General features: G+C 33.7%; 2 protein-coding genes and 1 pseudogene across 7 annotated transcripts; 2 read left to right on the top strand and 1 right to left on the bottom strand.

The window, feature by feature from the left end:
- The first annotated feature begins 6,422 nt into the window (after positions 1-6,422).
- Positions 6,423-9,741, top strand: LOC143615372 (uncharacterized). 4 transcript variants are annotated; one of them, XM_077088512.1, is made up of 6 exons: positions 6,423-7,979; positions 8,054-8,132; positions 8,216-8,658; positions 8,754-8,852; positions 9,294-9,479; positions 9,568-9,741. In XM_077088512.1, exons 1-5 carry the CDS (start codon positions 6,501-6,503, stop codon positions 9,354-9,356), a joined length of 2,163 nt encoding a protein of 720 aa, XP_076944627.1. In that variant the 5' UTR covers positions 6,423-6,500; the 3' UTR covers positions 9,357-9,479; positions 9,568-9,741. The 4 variants fall into 4 exon arrangements, with proteins under 4 accessions (XP_076944627.1, XP_076944626.1, XP_076944625.1 ...); XM_077088511.1 differs by having other exon boundaries at positions 9,288-9,479; XM_077088510.1 differs by having other exon boundaries at positions 8,745-8,852.
- Positions 9,742-10,863: 1,122 nt separating this feature from the next.
- LOC143615375 (phosphatidylinositol transfer protein PDR16-like) lies at positions 10,864-16,054 on the top strand. Of its 2 annotated transcripts, XM_077088514.1 has the most exons (6): positions 10,864-10,891; positions 11,925-12,010; positions 12,619-12,795; positions 13,603-13,701; positions 14,316-14,561; positions 15,511-16,048. In XM_077088514.1, the coding sequence occupies exons 2-6, from the start codon at positions 11,933-11,935 to the stop codon at positions 15,802-15,804; spliced, it is 894 nt and encodes a 297-aa protein (XP_076944629.1). In that variant the 5' UTR covers positions 10,864-10,891; positions 11,925-11,932; the 3' UTR covers positions 15,805-16,048. The 2 variants fall into 2 exon arrangements, with proteins under 2 accessions (XP_076944629.1, XP_076944628.1); XM_077088513.1 differs by lacking the exon at positions 10,864-10,891 and having other exon boundaries at positions 11,925-12,028; positions 15,511-16,054.
- Positions 16,055-16,676: 622 nt separating this feature from the next.
- Positions 16,677-18,988, bottom strand: LOC143615374 (uncharacterized protein At1g01500-like; annotated as a pseudogene). The gene is made up of 3 exons (XR_013150463.1): positions 18,811-18,988; positions 17,645-18,374; positions 16,677-17,093 (listed from the first exon to the last, which is right to left on the bottom strand). The product of XR_013150463.1 is annotated as an uncharacterized protein At1g01500-like (transcript).
- Between the last annotated feature and the right edge of the window lie 184 nt (positions 18,989-19,172).

Here is a 19,172-nt window from a genome sequence, read left to right as displayed (position 1 = left end):
TTGATTTTCTGTAAATAAAGTTTTCTTAATCAAGGCCCTGTTTTAAGATTTATAAATCCCAAACAATTTAATTTCTTTTCGAACATAATAATTATTTTCAAGTTAAAAAAAGAAAACTATCTTATACATTTTCTTAAAAGTATTGCCTTTTTAATAAAATGTTTATCAAAATGTTCATAAACAAAACTAAACAATATGTTTTAGATTTTAATAAAAGTTTAATAAGGTTATTAAACTAAAACTATATTATCAAAAAATCTAATTGTTCGTAAAGAAAAAGAAAAAGAAAATTATGTCGTCAACCAGTAGCATCTTGTAAAGTGTCTTTCACTGTAATTAAAAAATTCATCATTTTTGGGTTGGCGGAACGATCCGATCCGATCCGATCGAGATGTTTTAATGAACTAATAATTATTTTTTGTTTTTTTTTTACTCTTGTGGCAACCAACTCAAGGTTGAGTTGCTAATAAAAAAGTTCTAATTGAACGAATGACTCACAAACTCAGACACATCATTAATATCATGTGATGTATTTGGAATCTTGTACCGTTATTGACCTATTAAAAAACACTAAGCTTTTAATTTATAAAAAAAAATTACAACACTTTTTTTAATTGCATAAAAACAAATTTTAGAGGCAAATAAACTCAACAAGAAACGGAACAGGTTGGTTCTAAGTCCAATTTCTAAATTATAATAAAACCATGCGCAAATCTTAATCAAATATAAATCAGTATAATAATAATAATAATAATAATAATAATGTAATTTAACATAAATAAAGTACGATTTACTTAAGTTAAAACTAGACGGGTGCCCGCGCGATGCAGCGGGTGTTTGAACCTGTTAATCACGTACAAATATAAGTGTTTATGGTTCGGTTAAAATCTTGAAATCATTTAAATCGATCATTGGTTTGACTTCTTTTTTCTTTTTCTTTTTTACTTTCGATTTGTTGGTCGGTTTCAAAATTTCAAAACGTAGTGAATGGTTGGTTCGCGGTTTATATCGGCACCCGGCCATATGAAACCAGAAAAGACTGTTAATTAACCTAATTGCAATATGATTCCTTTTGTAATATTTGTTGTTATTATTTCACGTCTTAGCTCTTCCATTACTATTTACCATTTATGTGGCTAAAATTATCATTTTTTATTTATATTCATCTCAAGTATCATATTATTTTGGTTTTTAGTCAAAATTGATGGTACATTTCAATTATTAGTTATTTTAAACTAAATTTATTATTAAAGTTTAAACTGTGAAACCAAACTGGAACTAAACCGTTAGTAACGATTCTGTTTCAACTTTCAATGGTTGAGTTTGGTTTTGGACGACAAAAAATCAGTATTAACGGTTGGACTCACAAGTTTAACTTAAAAACCATCAAAACCGACACTGAACACCCCTACGTAACATATTAATTTATTTAAAATGAAAAAAAATTACAACAATATCATATCCAAATTAAAGAGAATAAAATGCTCGTTTTTACGGTGCAATTTGTTTATAAAAATATTAACGTATGAAAAAGCTATAGTCGTTTTAAAAATAATGGGTGGGAAGTTAGTTTATAAGTTAAATTAAAAACATAATATGGTTAAAGATGAGGGACCAAACTTGTAAGTTAAATGGATTGTGTTTAAAAGACATGTTTACCCTTAGGGGGTGTTTGGTACAGAGAATGGAATTGTAGAGAAATGGAATAGAGAAATGGAATTGCAGAGAAATGGAATTGGTCTGGAGAATGAGAATTGACTGTTCTGTTTGGTAGTACAGAGATTTCAGTTGAGAAATATAGCTGAGAATCGTTTCTCTTGTTTGGTACATAGAAAATAAACAGAGAATTATATCAACTTTATCATTAGCACAAGTATTTTTTTCATAACAAATATTTATTAAAAATAAAAAACATATAAAAAGATGCATAAATTCCAACCAAAATATGCATTGATCAAACCAATTCACATACAAAACATAGTTTTTAAGCAAAAAACATCAACCATAGTTAAAACCAATTCACATACAAAACATACTTCAACCGTACACAACTATCCCATTGAACCATCGGTATACAACTCGACCATCTCAATTTTCTCTTCTATTGTCAACGCAATTGGTGATAGTTTTGTAGGCCTAGTCCCCATATAGGCCTTTGCCAGCTCAGCAGGTGAAGCCACATCATCTTCAAAGGCCTGTGATGATCCAATTACAGATGAATTTCAAAACTAAAACAAATAACCACAAGCAAAATAATACAACTTACTCTTGCAATGACAACAGGTGTAGAAATTGCAGCATCAAAGTTCACAGTCTCCCTCTCTACTACATGTTTGATCAATGTCCCACTTGTAAATGCATCAGTTTTCGAAGCATGATATGATGAAAAGGGTATCTATTAACAACAAAGCAAAAGTAACTTTTGGGGGAAAAAATGTGATATGGAAAATAATAAACTTACATTTACAGCGGCTTCCTGAGACACGTTCCTTGGGTCTTCATTAGTCCCTGGTCACAGTAAAGCCTTAGTAAGGAACATAGAAAGAATTAAAAAACCATAAATATATTTTAAAAAACAGGTAGCAGCAAGGTAAAAATAAAAACTTGATTGGTTGTCCATAATAAATATAACTAACACTATAATTAAAATTTGTCTAATCTTATTGGCTGATACATACTTTGTGATTCGTAGTAATACATAATTTAAAAACTTTTGCAATGTGAATGAAATTAATGTCAGCTTTTTGAACAATAACCCTGCTATGTTTCAGTTAAAATTTTAAGCAACAATGAAGTCCATATAACTTAGATTTTATATCCCCCAACGATGTTGTAACCTCTACTGTGGGTTATGAACTTATTGGCTTAGCCATTACCAAATCAATGGCAATGATATCAACATTTTATTTATAGTCAACACAAGACAGTCACATTCATAAACAGTCCTGTAAGCTAGATACTTAATTACAGGCTCTTAACAAAAGTGAAACAAAAAAAAAGTTTTTTCATGACGATAGTCAAGCATGGTTTGGCTAGAATACATACATAATTACAGATGCCTTTTCTTATAACCAAACTTACTGAAAACCTATATTTCTATGTCAACTTAATTTACCCGTCTGTCGCTTTTGACTCAATGGCAAGCTTACAAAGCTGAACATAATGAACACAAAAGACAACCAGACAATCATCATTTATGCTGTGAGATATAATACATACGTGAAACAAAATCTACGCAATATGATGTATGATTGTATGGGACACATTCCATTATCACATATACAGAAACCTACAAAGTACATACCCCTGGTGATTTTAAAGAACATTCACAAACATAACAACAAACTTAGTATTAACAGCAAAAATTTTCCCAATTCTCATATATGAAACAAATCTCCTCTTAAATCTAACCAACTGAAGATTTCATCTAATAGCAGCTCCTCAACTATAGCAAAACTACACCCACTCAAATCAAATCTAAACGTATACCCCTACAGTTAAAACAACACTTTCTTTCTAAAACCAAAACAAACATAAGCCAATGTAAACATACAATAACAAAACAATCCACCATGATGATAGAATTACTATAAAGTGGCACCAAAAATATGCTATTTTACAAGGTAACAAATACAGTCAGATGAACCATAAGCATATCAACATAAACAACCAATAAACCATACAAGACCACATCTAATTCCAACAACAGTCGCACACAAAAATCAATTAACCAAATTCCTCCACATAATAAATTAACCCTATTAATCGAAAAAAGCTTTTAACCTGGCACACGTTGTGAAGATTTCAAATGTAAATGTATACCCTATATGATTAAAAACACACCTTTTCTTAAAACCTAACCAGATATAAACCATTGTAATAAACAATAACAAATCAATCCACCATAATACTATAACTATTATCAACTGGCACTAAAAATAAACCCTTTCACAATATATTAACAAATGCAGTCAAATAAACCCTAACTTCTTAAGCAAATAAACATAATCAGCATTCAGCAATCAACATAAACAGCCACATCTAATCCAGCACAATCATACACAAAATCAATTAACTTAATTCCACATCCAAATTCAATTAACCCTAACCTAAATACCTGATCGAGAAAAGCTTTTAACCTGTCAAACGTTGTGCAGGTTGAGAATTAAGCCGCTTACGAAACACGCCAAACAACCTATCAGCACCAGCGTATAACAGTCTAGACGCAGGGTCCACAAGCTTCGCTAATAGGCTAGAGTAATTATTATTATTGTTATTATTATTATTATTGTTTCTGATTGCAGTTGGAGGCCGATCGTACGGCGTGGCGTGAGAACTACGGCGGCTAGGTTTCTTTCGGAACTTGCCGCCGGCTCCGCCGCTATGGTAGGTGCTTACGCCGTCGGCCATTGGAGCTGTGGACAGAGGATTTGCGTAGAGAGAGAAAAAGAGAAAGAGAGAGGTAGTGGGAAAATGAGAGAAATGAAACCCAGAGAAATCCAATTCTCCGCTTTTGTTAGAGAAACAAAATCAGAGAAATGGAAATGCTTTATTTCCATTTCTCACCTCTTTCTTTCATAAACAAACAAGAGAATTCTTTCCAATTCCATTTATCACCCCTCAATTCCCTCTACCAAACACCCCCTTAGTAACACATGTACCTCATGCTTTAAGTGTTGTAAATTACTTAAAAATGAATGTCTTAATTTGCCCTTGTTTGATGTATTATATATAGTATAGAAAAACGAGGACCACGTTTACCCTCCAAAAAGAACCCCAACGTTAGACAAAATTACCGTGCCACCGCCACCACAGAGCCCATAAATACAATATATTTGGTCTGGTCTGGTCTGCTCTGGTCTGGTCTGGTCTGCCAATTCAAACCCTAGTTGCCGCCAAACGTGTTGGCCCGTTGGCGGCAGATCTAATCCAAATATATTCCTTCCCTCGTCTCCACCGCCCAACCACATCTGCCATCTTACTTCACTTCCAGCTGAAATCACAAACCACCATCTATAATCCAGGTAATAATTTGCAAAATCCTCTTCAGAAAATTTCAATCCGTTGCTTATTACATAAGTTTATTCGATAATTTGCCACGTACTTTAGATCTGTATTGATTTGTCTTGTAATTAGGGTTTCTGTTTATCTGGTTTAGGTTAATGCTGTTTAATTGATAGAGGTTTATATCGAATTCGAATAATTGGTATACGGAACTTATTTGCTTCTAATTACTTGTGGTTTTGTTAAGTCTCTGATTTAGATTTGTCAGATTCATGTTATTACCAGTGTTTACCGACTAATCCGATTGGAATTTTTATTTGTAAACACATTGTTATATGTAAACATGTAATTTACAGAGTTTGGTCAATATTGACTGGCGATTTGGTCTGGTTAGATTCGATTAGGGGTAATTTGGCCAATCAGCGACTAATTTGGTCAGTTAGCTAAAATTTAGTCAGTTGACTTTCGATTACTGGCTAGTCGACGATTTTTTTATTTTTATAACATTGGTTATTAAACTGCATCTAAGTTGATGAGATAGTTACGTACATTTATGGAGTCTTGTTATTACTAGTATGCAAACTGGTATTTATTTGAGCATTATTTGGTTATCTTCAGGATTGGGTTTGTTTAATACGTGACATTGTCAGTTCGTTAGCCCGATCATTCATTTTTTTATGAATTTAATATTGTTGCATCTAAGTTGATGAGATAGTTAGCGTACTTTTATGAATTTTGTAGGTTGGAGTATGATATCTCGACTTATGATTATTAGTTAAATAGGTGCTGTTACTGTGCCAGTATTTGATTTTTGAGTGTTAGCTTTGGGTTTTTGATCTTAAAGGTGTATTGTGTTTGGCTTATCACATGTTGTTCTAACTTGAAGCACACTGCCAGTGTTTTGATTTATAAATTGTTGTATAAAGGTTAACTAACATTGATAAGTTTTTGGTATTTTTGCTAAACTTTGATGCTTAGTTGCTTCACATGCTTAAAACTTTCATCATCATCATCATCATCATCATCATCATCATCATCATCGTACTCAGTATATCCCACCAATAGCAAAGCTATGGTAGGGTCTGAGGAGGGTAAGATGTAGACAGCCTTACCTCTACCCCATGGGGATAGAGAGGCTGCTTCCGGTGAGACCCCCGGCTCGATAGTAGTTTTGCATCAAGCCTTGGACATATTACATAAGGCACATAGCACTCAATCATCGGGACGCCGGCTGATTGGTGCATGTACCCTTATCTTTCGGCTATCAACGCCACCACATGATGCCTGATTAACCTTCCATCACTTTTAACGTTATTTTCACAAAATTAGTAAAATAACGTCAAAATTAGTGCAATTTTGAAGTCATTGTTTACCTTTTTTATTTATGAAGTCATTGTTTAATTCTATCAGGTGTCTTTTTTTGGACGTTTCGTAATATATAGCACAGTAAAAGTTTGAGTAATACTCTAAAGAGTGTGTTGGGTTGATTGCCAATAATGGCTTTAAGAGGCTGCAGTTCATCTCATTATATTTCATGTATTAATAATGGCGTAGTGAGAAAGGTTCACAACATGGATACACGTGGAAGACCAAGTCCCAAGTTCAAAGAGCTAGAAGAAATATATCAACTTTCAGATGCTGAAAATGCATCTCCGCAGTTGGCGGATAGAGAAACAAGCGAAGGAAACAGTTATGTTGTTGAAGAGTATGAAACCAGTTTTCCATCAAAAGATAATCGTCTTGAAGAACTTACATTGTCACAAATTAAGAAAAAGCTTAAAAAGAAGAAAAGGAAAGCTTCAGAGTCTGTTCTTCTGACCCCAAAAGCAGAGGATGATGATTGTGATCTCACTGAACCACTGTGTAAGTTTAGAATCAAGGGTTCAAAAAGTTCACAGTCCAAAAGGGTGTCTTCTAGAAAGACTCAGTTAGTTACATCTGAACCAAGTGAAGAATTTGTTAAGGTCAAAGTTGAAGTTCCTGAAGTTGAGTATTTTGAAAGCAGTTATGATTCAACAAGAGGGAAATCAAAATCATTTACAAATGAAGGAGAAAAATGTGAACGCAATGAAGCTATATTTGATAGTTTGGATGACATCATGGAGATGGGCGATGAGGAAACTATAGAAAGTGTGAACCAACCGCCATTAGTTCTAAGCTCCCCGACCAATGATTCTTTGTATAAAGAGTCAACAGTAAACGAATCTGATTGCTCTCAAAGTCAATTCTACTTGCAGCAGACACCTCAGCAAGCCGATCACATCTCTGTTGCTCAAGATTCTGATCCAACGGTAGATGTTGGTGATCATGATGAAGATGTGGTCTCCATGGAGGCCAAACTAACTGTTTCTGAGGAAGGTGAAAAGTGTGAACTTAACGAAGCTTTCTTTGATAGTTTGGATGACATCAAGAACATGGAGATGGATAATGAAGAAACTATAGCGTCTGATTGCTCTCAAAGTGAACTCTATCTTCAGCAGTCACCTAAGCAAGTTGATTGCATTTCTGCTGTTCAAGATTCAACTATAATACTTGATGATGAACACAATGAAGATGTGGTTTCCATGGATGCCAAAGCACCTATTATTGAGGAGAATGAAAGGTTAGCAATAGCATCAATGAATACCGATTGCGCTCAAAGTGAACTCTATCTTCAGCAGACACCTGAGCAACTTGATTACATCTCTGCTGTTCAAGATTTAACTCCAACAATTAATGATGAACACAATGAAGATGTGGTGTCCATGGATGCCAAATCATCTATTTCTGAGGAGAATGAAAGTTTACCATCAAAGAATACCGCTGCAGATTCAAATTCAAGTTCTGATAACATATCTTTAGTTTCCAAGGGCATTTCCCTTATTCAGGAGCTGATATCAACTGTCCCTGCAAGTGCTGATTCAGAAGTGAAGTTGGATTATAGTGATAAAAAACCAGAGATTCGACAACCTGAGAGGCTTCCTTTGACAAGAAAGGTATAAATAATAAGTTCATAAACAAATGGTTTATTTTTATCATGAAACAGGATTACCATGCGTGTTTTCCACAGTTTATTTCTCCAAACTCTCAGGAAAAGCTTTGTCAGGCTATTAAAACTGTAGAGTCATTAGATGACATGGATTATTTCAGTAAGCCAATAGACACAATACTCTTACATGTTCTTTTACCTTTAATATCACATGGTATATCAAATTTAATGTTTATTTTTCAGAATGCAAGGAGAAACTGAACTTTGGAGAACAAGCCGAGAACAAGTTTTTATCAACTAAATCAGATGTTGAGGATACCGAATCAAATTTACATTCTCAACAGGCTTCACAACTTATTCAGAACAAAGCTGCTTTGAGCTCCAAACATGTGTTTAAGAAACCTAGAAGTATCAAAAAGGGGTCTCCTACCAAAAAAGGCAATGCATCCAAAGGCTGTCTTGATGGGCCCCGTTTATGTCGTTCACTTCCGCGTTTTAGCTCAGGGCGTACTTCTATTGAAGGGTGTTCAGAGAGTGCTATTGCATTTTCACAGAGACAAATGCACGATATTGAGTCTCTTACATCAAAGCTAATGAGTGAATTAAATTCAATGAAGACTATTGTAGAAGAGAAAATGCTCTTTGAAGCTTATCGATCGACTTCCTTGAAAAATGAGGCTGACGAGGTACTTAAGAACTGAAATTGGCAAATTTTCTTTGTTAATGTACATGACACACATTTATGTTCAATCCTTGATATCTGGTTTTGTAGATCTTGCAGGTGAAATCAGTAATCAAGAGTGCAACAAAAACTGAAGAAACAGCAAAAAAATGGTTATCTATGATGGCTAGAGACTGCAACCGTTTCTGTAAAATCATGGTTTGTTTTTTTTTTATTGTAAACATTTCTATATTATTTTAAATTATAGCTCTCAAGTCTGAAATAGTTTTATTTGAAATATCAAGAAGTATGAAACTTGCTAAGATTAATTTTAGAAAGCAGTTCTCAGCTTGTTTTAAAAATAAAGTGTTAACTGTCTCTTTTAATTTCTTATATATAAAGGGATCAACTTGTGTTGTATTATATGGACAAATTGGGTAGAACCGGTTAAACATGTCAAATTGGGTAAATTTGGTTAAGCGGGTCAAGTTGGATAAGACTGGTTAAATGGATCAACTTGGGTAGAGTGAGTTTAACGGGTCAACTTGGGTAGAACTGGTTAAATGGGTCAAATAAGTAGAACTGGTAAACTGGTTAAATGGGTTAAAGTGTAATCTGTATACAACTTATCTTATGTTATTCTTCATGTAATAGGGGCAGAAACTGAATGAGGATAATAACACTCCGGCTTCTGGTGATCCTGTGTTGGGAAACATAAATTAGGACAAGCCTCTTGAAAAAGAAAAGAAGAAAATCAGTTTTGCTGATGAAGCTGGAGGTAAACTTTGTGACATCAAACTTTATCAGATTGAAGAAGAATCTGAAGCGTCTCTACAATAAATAACGGTTGGTTCTTATTTTTATTATGGTACAAGTTTTTGATATGTTAGTGTTACCATGTCTCAAGCAATTGCTTTATTTATTTTGTGATTAGGTTAGTTTTGTGCTGATTTGGTGGACCGAGGAAGAACGCATCAAGTGGTTTCACAATGGTGATGTATATTTGTGGTGTAGAAACTGTACCTGTGAGCCCAATTTTATAGCCGAAATAGTCATCAAGTTGCATTAAGTGCTTGGAATATGCAGTTTGAATGTTTATTGACAGTTACAAGAGTGGTCAAAACATTTTTCGTTGTAAGTGGGCAGATGTAACAAACTAGCAATGTATGGGTTGAAACAAAACCTGGTTTGCGTCAGCCTGAGAGTTTTGTTTCAGCATATGTGCTCGGCTCGCAAATTGTGGACACACGAGTTTGCTTTGTTCAAGTGGCACGAAATGGATTTGCACTATTCTCATGTGTAGGTGTGGGAGTATAACCCATCAATGATGCTTGCTAAACATGTTGGCTTCTTTATAAACTACTTTAGTACTTGCTAAACATTTGGACACCCTTTTAACTCTTTTATGGTACCCTTATAATTTTCATGCATAAAATATCAATATGCACAATGAATACATATACTTTTACATTTGCTAAAAGTTAATGAAAACCGAAGGTTTTTCATACTCTTTATCATTATTATCGTACTCAGTAAATCCCATCAATAACAAAGCTATGATAGGGTCTGAGGAGGGTAAGATGTAGACATCCTTACCTCTACCCATAGAAATAGGGAGGCTGCTTCCGGTGAGACTCCTGTTCCTGGCTCGATAGTAGTTTTGTATCAAGCCTTAAACATAAGACACATAACACCCAACCGTTAGGACACCGGCCGATTGGTGCATGTACCCTTGTCTTTCGACTATCAACGCCATCACATGATGCTTGATTAACCTTTCGACATTTTTAACGTTATTTTCACAAGGTTAGTAAAATAACGTTAAAATTATTGCAATTTTACTTTTGTTCACCCGAGATTCACACACATATATATATATATATATTATATGCGGGCATCGCAGACTGGACTTAAACTTCATATTATATATTATTATTAAAAATCTGGCGAAGTCAGAATATACCCTAGTTATCCTATTATATAATACTCGTGTCTAATCAAGTAACAAACGTCCAAAAAGATCAAAACAAATATAGAAAAAAAATGTTCATATGATTCCCACGCGTGAAGTTCAACTTTTGCAAATTCACATTCACACAGACACTCGTCTCGTCTTCCACACAACACAACGCAAGCAATTAATTAACCACAATGATTCGTTCACTTATTAAGCTCATTCATCCACTACACATCGCTTTCATCATTCATTAACACTTCTTACTTTGTAGCCTCCACAGATTATTATTTTCCTATCAACGGTGCGTACAAACGACGATTCACCTTTTTCCTTTTTGCCGTAAATATTGATGCGTGTTTCCTGCATTTTCATATTTCGACTCATCATGTTTGTAATTAGTTCGTATAGGTCTGGAATCGAGATGTTATATTGTATCTGCTATGATTGATGCTGCTTAAGATCTGTTGATTTGTTGTTTTGTTAATGTTTTCGCTTCTGTGTGTGATTGATTGATTGAATTAGGGTTTCGTAGGCTAGTTTAATCATCTGCTTGAATTAGGTGTCCAAAAATATCTAAATCCTAATTTTCCGAAATATATTTTTTTATTATTAAATAATAAAATTTTATTTTTTAAATTTGTTTTTTTAACTATTAAATAATAAAATTTTATTATATAAATTTGGGATATTTGGATATCCGATATATTTTTAAAAGTAATTCTATGAATTTTTAATTTTTTTTTCTTCAAAATTCGGATATCTGATTTGGATTGATTTGATTATCTGGTGTTAATATTATTAGTAATAGTAATGCATGTTTCTAAAATTGAGTTAGTTAGATTAAGCTAGGTCAGGTGTTGTTAAGCAACAATCGAATTCAATGACTCTGTTATTTATTTTCAAGGATTTATTATTAGTTTTTCACTCATTTGTTGAAACAATAGAAATTATCCCTAGTTATGAATTTATTTATGCTTTAAAATCCTACTGAATTTTGGATACACTTTTTTAAATCATTAAACTCTTTATTTGTCAAAGCTTTCTAGTCTTTTCAATAATATTGTTATCAATAGCTTTATCTGTTTACCAATACTGCAATACATGTGTTGCTAGTTTTCGTTATACTATATATCATATTATAATTTGCATATTGTGAGCTGAACTTTCATTTCATCAAACTAACTTTCTCCGCAGGTTAGATCCTCTATTCATCGTATTGTTTCTAACAAAAGCTTTTAAGCACATATACATCTGAAATTGATGCACAATTTAATTTTTTAATTTGTCAAAACTCTTTTACTTATTACGTATCATGTTTATTATGGATAATTTAGTTGTCAACATGTCCATCTTTTGGCGTCGCGGGTCTTCACAGCAACAGCAAGAGAAGGAGCAGCCTGAGTTGCAATCAGAATCCAAGGTAACAACAATTAGGCCCGTAAACGAACCAATCATCCGGTGGGAAGTTAGTTTACCTTCGTTTACTTAATAAATGAACTGAAGTGAACAATTTTTTTGTTCATTTAGTTAAATGAATTAACATGAACAAATGTCTTGTTTGCTTATTTATGTTCGTGAAAGTTCGTTTAAATTTATTTGCATATTCATTAAAAGATTTATGCCCATTACGAATTGTCTGGTTTTATTAGTTTTATAGGTCCAACATATTAATGTTAATGTTTATTCTTAATTAGTGTTCATGCAGTTATGTTAATTAGTTCGTGTCCGTTTATGTTCGTGAACCGTTTGTTTATACTTATTAATGAACAAACATAAACGAACAAACTCATGTTATTAACGAACGTACTAGAAACTCTGTTTGTTTAATTCTTTGTGTTTGGTTTAACTTTAAGCAAACGAACACGAATGTGCCCCGTTCTTGTTATCTCAGTTCGTTTACAAGCCTAGCAACAATCATGACAGGTTTCTGAATAATAGTTTGTTGTTAATTACATCAAAAGATTGGGTATTATAGTTTTCTTCAATTGTTTTTGTGAGTGATTATTTTCTGGTCGTGGTCAAACGCAGGTAAATGAGCTCAAAGATGCCCTCGGACCGCTTACTGGGCGTAACTTACTGTACTGCACTGATGCGTGTTTGAGAAGATATATGGAAGCCCGAAACTGGAACGTAGAGAAAGCAAAAAAGATGTTGGAAGAAACACTCGCTTGGAGATCAACTTATAAGCCTGAAGAAATCCGTTGGGTTAGTGTGTGCCTTTTATTAATTGTAATGATTAGAAAATAAAAATTAGATGTGGCAATTTTAACCGGCTTGATTCGGGTTTGTATATGGGATGTCATTTGTGTTGGTTGGGGCCCATCTATTTATTCGAGTAAAAATATCAACCCTAACCCACACATGTTTAATATTGTGTGATGCGACCTGTTTAACTTGTTTATCTTAACACTTCATACAGCTTGATGGGTAGTAATGAAGCATGTTAATTTGGTTAGTGGGTCACTTGGTTGTAAAAATGTGTTAAACAGGTCAACGTGTTTAATCTAACAGGTTGGAGGGCCTACTTGTTTAATTAAACGCGGTTAAACAGGTTCATCTGAACATGACCCGTTTATTAAACGTGTTAGACATGACAACCCAAAACTTGATTTTTTTTTGCTGGCATGTTTCAGCTTGTATTGGAAGTTTCCATCCCTATATAATTATCTGTATTGAGTCAAATTGGTAAACTCTAAAAAACTTGGTGAAAACTGAAATGTTTACAACCTCATAAATCTCTTTGTTAGAAAAAAAATATTATCCCTCTACTTTCTGTAATCATTTTTAATAAACTAACCATTTATAAATTTTAAGAAAAAGGGGAAAAATGCCCGTGGGTCAACCGCATGGCCTGTGTTGGCCCTTGTTAAAAATGACCTGTTTTGACCCGTATGTCATCTTAATCCCGTACGATTATGTATAAATATCACTACCTAAGTCATGATAAATTATTTAATATCTCCTAAAAGTTATGCCTAGTTACTCAAGTTTATCACTATATTCTACGTCTAGCATGAAGTTGCAGTTGAAGGTGAAACAGGGAAACTATTCAGAGCAAACTTTCATGACAGAGTTGGAAGAACCGTTCTGATATTGAAACCAGGGTTGCAGGTGAGTCATGTTCAATACAGATATTTTTGATACGGGTAGGGACTCGGGTTAGGCTGTATTGATCCAAAATGAGCATGTCAGACGTTACGGGTGTAACCGAGCCAAGTCGGCCCGTGAGCTACTCAAGATCGGCTCATTAAAAACTCGACTAGCTGAACGCTTAAAATACGCTTGTTTAATAAACGAGCCAGAGCCTGAGCTTGAGCTTCGCTTATCGAGCTCGAGCCGGCTTGCGAGTTTAAATGAGCCTATCATCTATATAACTTCTATTTAATACTTTAAATACATATTTATATAATAATTATCTATAAAGTTATAATGAAATAGCTGAATAATATATATTATGTTATATTAAAAATTATAATTAAAAAATATAAAAATTTAATTAAAATGTATATAAGTTAATTAATAAATAATAAATGAGCCGAATTCGAGCTTTAGAAAAAAAAAGCTCGGAGCCCTACAATCGGCGTGTTGAGAGTTGCATTCTCCATAGATTTTTTATCCTTTTATATAAAATGAAAGTGGGTCTGATATGATTACAAAAATATATCATTTTAAAAACAATAATAATAATAATAAACGAATAAAACAATTTACAAGGTTTCTTGCAGAACACAACATCAATGGAAAACCAGATCCGACACCTTGTGTACTTAATGGAGAATGCGATGCTGAACCTTCCGGAAGGTCAAGAAGAAATGGCATGGTTGATTGACTTTACGGGGTGGTCGTTTACCACTAACGTACCCATTAAAACCGCTAAAGATACTATTAATATACTGCAAGACCATTATCCTCAGAGACTAGCAGTGGCATTTTTGTACACTCCACCAAGAATTTTTCAAGCATTTTGGAAGGTCAATATAGTAATTTCACTTTTTTATTTGAATTGTTTGTTTAGACTATCTTCAACCCACGGCCCGTAGAGGGATCCGTTGGTGAGGTGTCACAATTTTGCTTGTTCAAAATTGTGGGCCCCATAAAAAAGAACCGTTTTTTTAGTTTTAACTTTTAACCCTCTCTTAAATGCAGTGTTTTGAAACCCTCTCTTATTTGAATTGTTTGTTTAGACTATCTTCAACCCACGACCCGTAGAGGGATCCGTTGGTGAGGTGTCACAATTTTGCTCGTTCAAAATTGTGGGCCCCATAAAAAAGAACCGTTTTTTTAGTTTTAACTTTTAACCCTCTCTTAAATCAAATGTATTAAGAACCTGTAGATCATGTGCTTTAACGACTTATATAACACATTTATTTTTAACTTTAAATCATTTTAAATATAGAAATTTGATAAAATAAAAAAAATATATAAAAACAATAATTGATATACTTTGTATACCATTTTTATTTCCTATATACAATGCTTTAATTTATGTATTTTATTTTAGGGAAAATGTCCAATTAGGTCACTCAAATCGAACAAAAAATCAAAAAGTGGTGGTTTTTGAGTTTTTAAAAACTGTTCTGTTTCGGTTTTACTAATTGGGCTTGTAATTTTTGGGCCCTAAAAAGTTGGGCCAAAATATGAATTTGGGTTCAAATCTTTTTGTTATTTAATGATTAGATTATTATACATCTGGGTTAATTATTTAGGTTATTTAATTTTTTATATATCACCTAAAAAAAATTTAAAAATTCAAAAATTCAGTTATGTTCATCTCGGTTTAATTTACATGCAAAACCGAACTGAAGTGATAATTCGGTTTTTACGAAAAATCAAAACCAATCCATCGGTTTTTATTTCAGTTCAGTTTTTTCACTTTCATGCATATATGATCTACTATTTATTTATACATCACGATTGCAGATTGTAAAGATTTTTATGGATCCAAAGACATTCCAGAAGGTGAAATTTGTGTACCCGAAGAATAAAGAAAGTGTCGAGTTGATGAAGTCATATTTTGACATGGATAACCTCCCGACCGAGTTTGGTGGGAAAGCAACCATGAAGTATGATCATGAAGATTTCTCAAGATTAATGGCTCAGGATGATGTCAAAGCTGCTAAATTCTGGGGATTTGACCAAAAGACCGGGCCTGCAACTGCGGGTGCAGCAGTGGCTCCTGAGCCCGCTGAGCCAACAAGTATTGGAGCAAGCTAAAGTGGTCTTATTAACCATGGTACCTGGTTTAGATGGTTAACCGAGATGGCTATTAGATCAATGACAGCTCAAACTCTTTTGGTCTGCTAATTTTTCTTATGATGCTTAAACTCTTTATTAAGTATTTTGATATTCATGTCTTCTGTCATGAAACGTTGGCCCATGTTTTTTGCATAAATTTACACCGAGGGTGTGAATTTCTGACCAGAGATGTAAATGTGCCGAGATACTTGGAAATTAAATCACTAAAAGAGCTTGAATCGAGCTGAGGTCTAGCCCAAAGTAAGCTCACTTATTGAGCTACCGTAGGCTCGTGAACTTTAACGTGCCTGTTATTTATGTATTTTTTATTTTATGTTTATGTGATAATTATCATCCATAAAGTTAACTTAGTATTATATATCAGGTTATATAAAATTTGTAGTTATAAATATACCCAAAATGTTATACGTGTATTATGAAAAAATAATAAACTAATAATAAGTTAATAACAGTCTGAAATCACAAAACTACTTACGGACCGTGCTCGAGTAAATAAATAAAATTCAAATGAGTTAAGCTCAAGTCATCACAGCCTAAACGAGCCCGAGTAAATAAATAAAACTCAAATGAGTTAAGCTCAAGTCATCACAGCCTAAACGAGCCGCCTGAACTTTTGAAGCTATCAACTGGCAGAGCTCGAGGTTGGAAAATAACGCTTGAATCAAAGTTTAAAAGTAAAGCTCGGGGCATCACATTTCACAAGTTAAACAAAGTTGATGCGAACTCGAGTTTAGGCTTTTGTTACACTCACATTTCACAACTTAACAACTTCGGGTCCGTTTCAGGTTGAACTCGCAAGCACGGGTATCACGGATCATTGGATCAACAAGTACACAAAATCATTTACTCTTTATAAAGTTATACAACAAAACCTATTTACACAAAACGACTACAAACTCAACACACAAAAACAGTACTACTTTTGAATGTCTACATGTCTATGCAGTTTACTTTTACTCGTTACAATTGAGTATCCACGCACTCTTATCACACATCATCAGTAAAAAGGTCTACAAAAGCCGCCTTTTGAAATTTCGAGTGGTAGATTGATACGTACGAACTAGAAGGCCGACGCCGATTCCAACCCCGAGACAGATCCCGAGACCTAAACCGACACCAACCCGCACACCAGCATTGAACCATGTCAGCGCTCCATCTTCACCTTCCATGTACTCGTGTTGGCCCCAATGCAGGCTATTGTTGTAATCATAACCATTTTCAGTCTTGTAAGGTCTATACTCTTCATCCTGCAAATAACAAAATTATGACAATTTTAAGTAATAAAAATAAACATAACATATATTTCCTAAAAATGATGTTTTTGTCCTAAATTTCCAACTTTTTATAATAAAAAAATCGAATGATGATAAAATATACTATATTATTTAAATAATATGATTTACAAAAATTTGACACGAACCCGAGCATGACACGAACATTCGTGGGTTGACAAGACCCCAACCAGTTTAACCCGATATTTTTTTGCATATCAATACTTTAAAATTATACTATTAAAACCAAAAATGCAAATGTATATTAAACAATTACATTGTAAATATAAACTCTTTTTTTTAAGTCTAAAATTTGCTATAAAACACCGAACTTAATTTACGACAAAAAAAGTCAAGGGGCTAAACAGGTCAACCCGTCAAGTTGACACAACCTGTTTAGCTAAATGTTTCCACGGGTCCTACCGGAAACTGACCCGTTGATAGGTAAACGAGTTAGAATTACCAACTCTAAATTAATAATGCTACCAACATAAGTACAACAAAACCTTAAAACTTCAAAAAAAAACCTTAAAATCAAGTCCATATGCAGCATCTTTCTTGGACTCACTCAAATCACCCTCGGGAATCGGATCCAACACCCCTTTCCGAGTCTGCTTCTTTCTGAAAGTAACCTGCAACGCCTTTGTCAATATAACCGGTGCACCAGAAACTGAACCTGCAACATAAACCTCAATCATCGGTGGCATCGAATCACAACCCGTTAAATACTTCCCCTTCAAAACCCGAGTGTTCGGCCCCACCATTGATTCACATCTCATACTCCACCTCTCAGCATCATTCATCTTTGACTTATTTGACTTACCAACAAAACCATTACTATTATTAATATTATTATTCTTATTCTTATTATCATTATTATTATTAGACATCTCCAAAATCCCAGAGAGAATCAGATCATCACCATCAAAAACCTCGAACTTGACACTACCCGATATTCGTATGCTGTCGGTGCTCACAAATGTAGCTTCTTCAAACTTTTTGTCCACTCGGTTTCGTTTCAAACGACAGGAGCTACCCGGTGAGTCAAGATTGCATCTTTTATTGTTGACTTCAAGAATGGTGTTTGGGTCTAATGGGATATGGGTGAGAGTAAGGTATTCGGGCGTATATCGAACCAGGATAATAATGGTTTCGTGTACGTCGGGTAAGTAGAATGTTTTATGATTGTTCCATTTGAATTCTCCATGTTTCTGAGAGCTTAATTCTCATGGAAAATAAGCTCAAAGAATATAAACACTGTTATAAAAATAAACATTATAACAAAAATCAGTTTATCAGTTGATTAATCAACAAATATTAGAAACCCCTTTTAAGTGGTAGTGAACAAATTTCTCAACTGTCCTGCTTAATTTAAAAAATAAGTGAGGAAGAGGACAAATTTAAAAAAATCATATACTAATCCTGATTACTTTTTATCAATCTGTGTTAAAAAAAAAAATCATATTGCCAAATTTAATATTAGTAACCAAAATTCATATTGCCTCATCTAATTAAAAATAATAAAAATAAAAATAAAGATGTATAAAAACAATTACATAAGGTGAGGTGATTAGTGATTAACACATACTTATATGGAAAGTTGATATTATTATTAATTAATTGGAATCAACAACTTACATACACATACTAAGCGTGAAATCACAAACAGAAAAGAGAGAGAAAGAAAACGCACCTGAATTGAAGGATCGAAACCCAATAATTGAATCTTTTGTTTGAAACGAATGATTAATAATAAGATTAATTAAGCCCAAATGAAGCTCTTGATAGATAGATAGATAATCTTGATAATCAGCGTGAAATGATGAAATTGAATAAAAGCCACAAGTAATTAATTTTGGTCAATCGTTTTCTACCAAGTACATTAACTGGTTAGCTTTAGAATTAGATCTCTTCTCCTGCTCCTTAAAATAGTCAGGATGTGGGACCCACATAGGCAAAATATCTGTATGTGATCACGAGACTTAAATGCTCAAATACGTACACGTAGATTTTCATGCCCATGGCTAGGGGATATCCGGAACCTTCCTTATTTAT

The sequence above is a fragment of the Bidens hawaiensis genome, unplaced genomic scaffold, assembly GCF_021521415.1.
Source record: "Bidens hawaiensis isolate Kalapana, Puna unplaced genomic scaffold, B.hawaiensis_p1.1 tig00042692_1, whole genome shotgun sequence".
In the NCBI taxonomy this organism is placed as follows: Eukaryota; Viridiplantae; Streptophyta; class Magnoliopsida; order Asterales; family Asteraceae; genus Bidens; species Bidens hawaiensis.
This window is presented reverse-complemented; position numbering and strand designations above follow the sequence as displayed.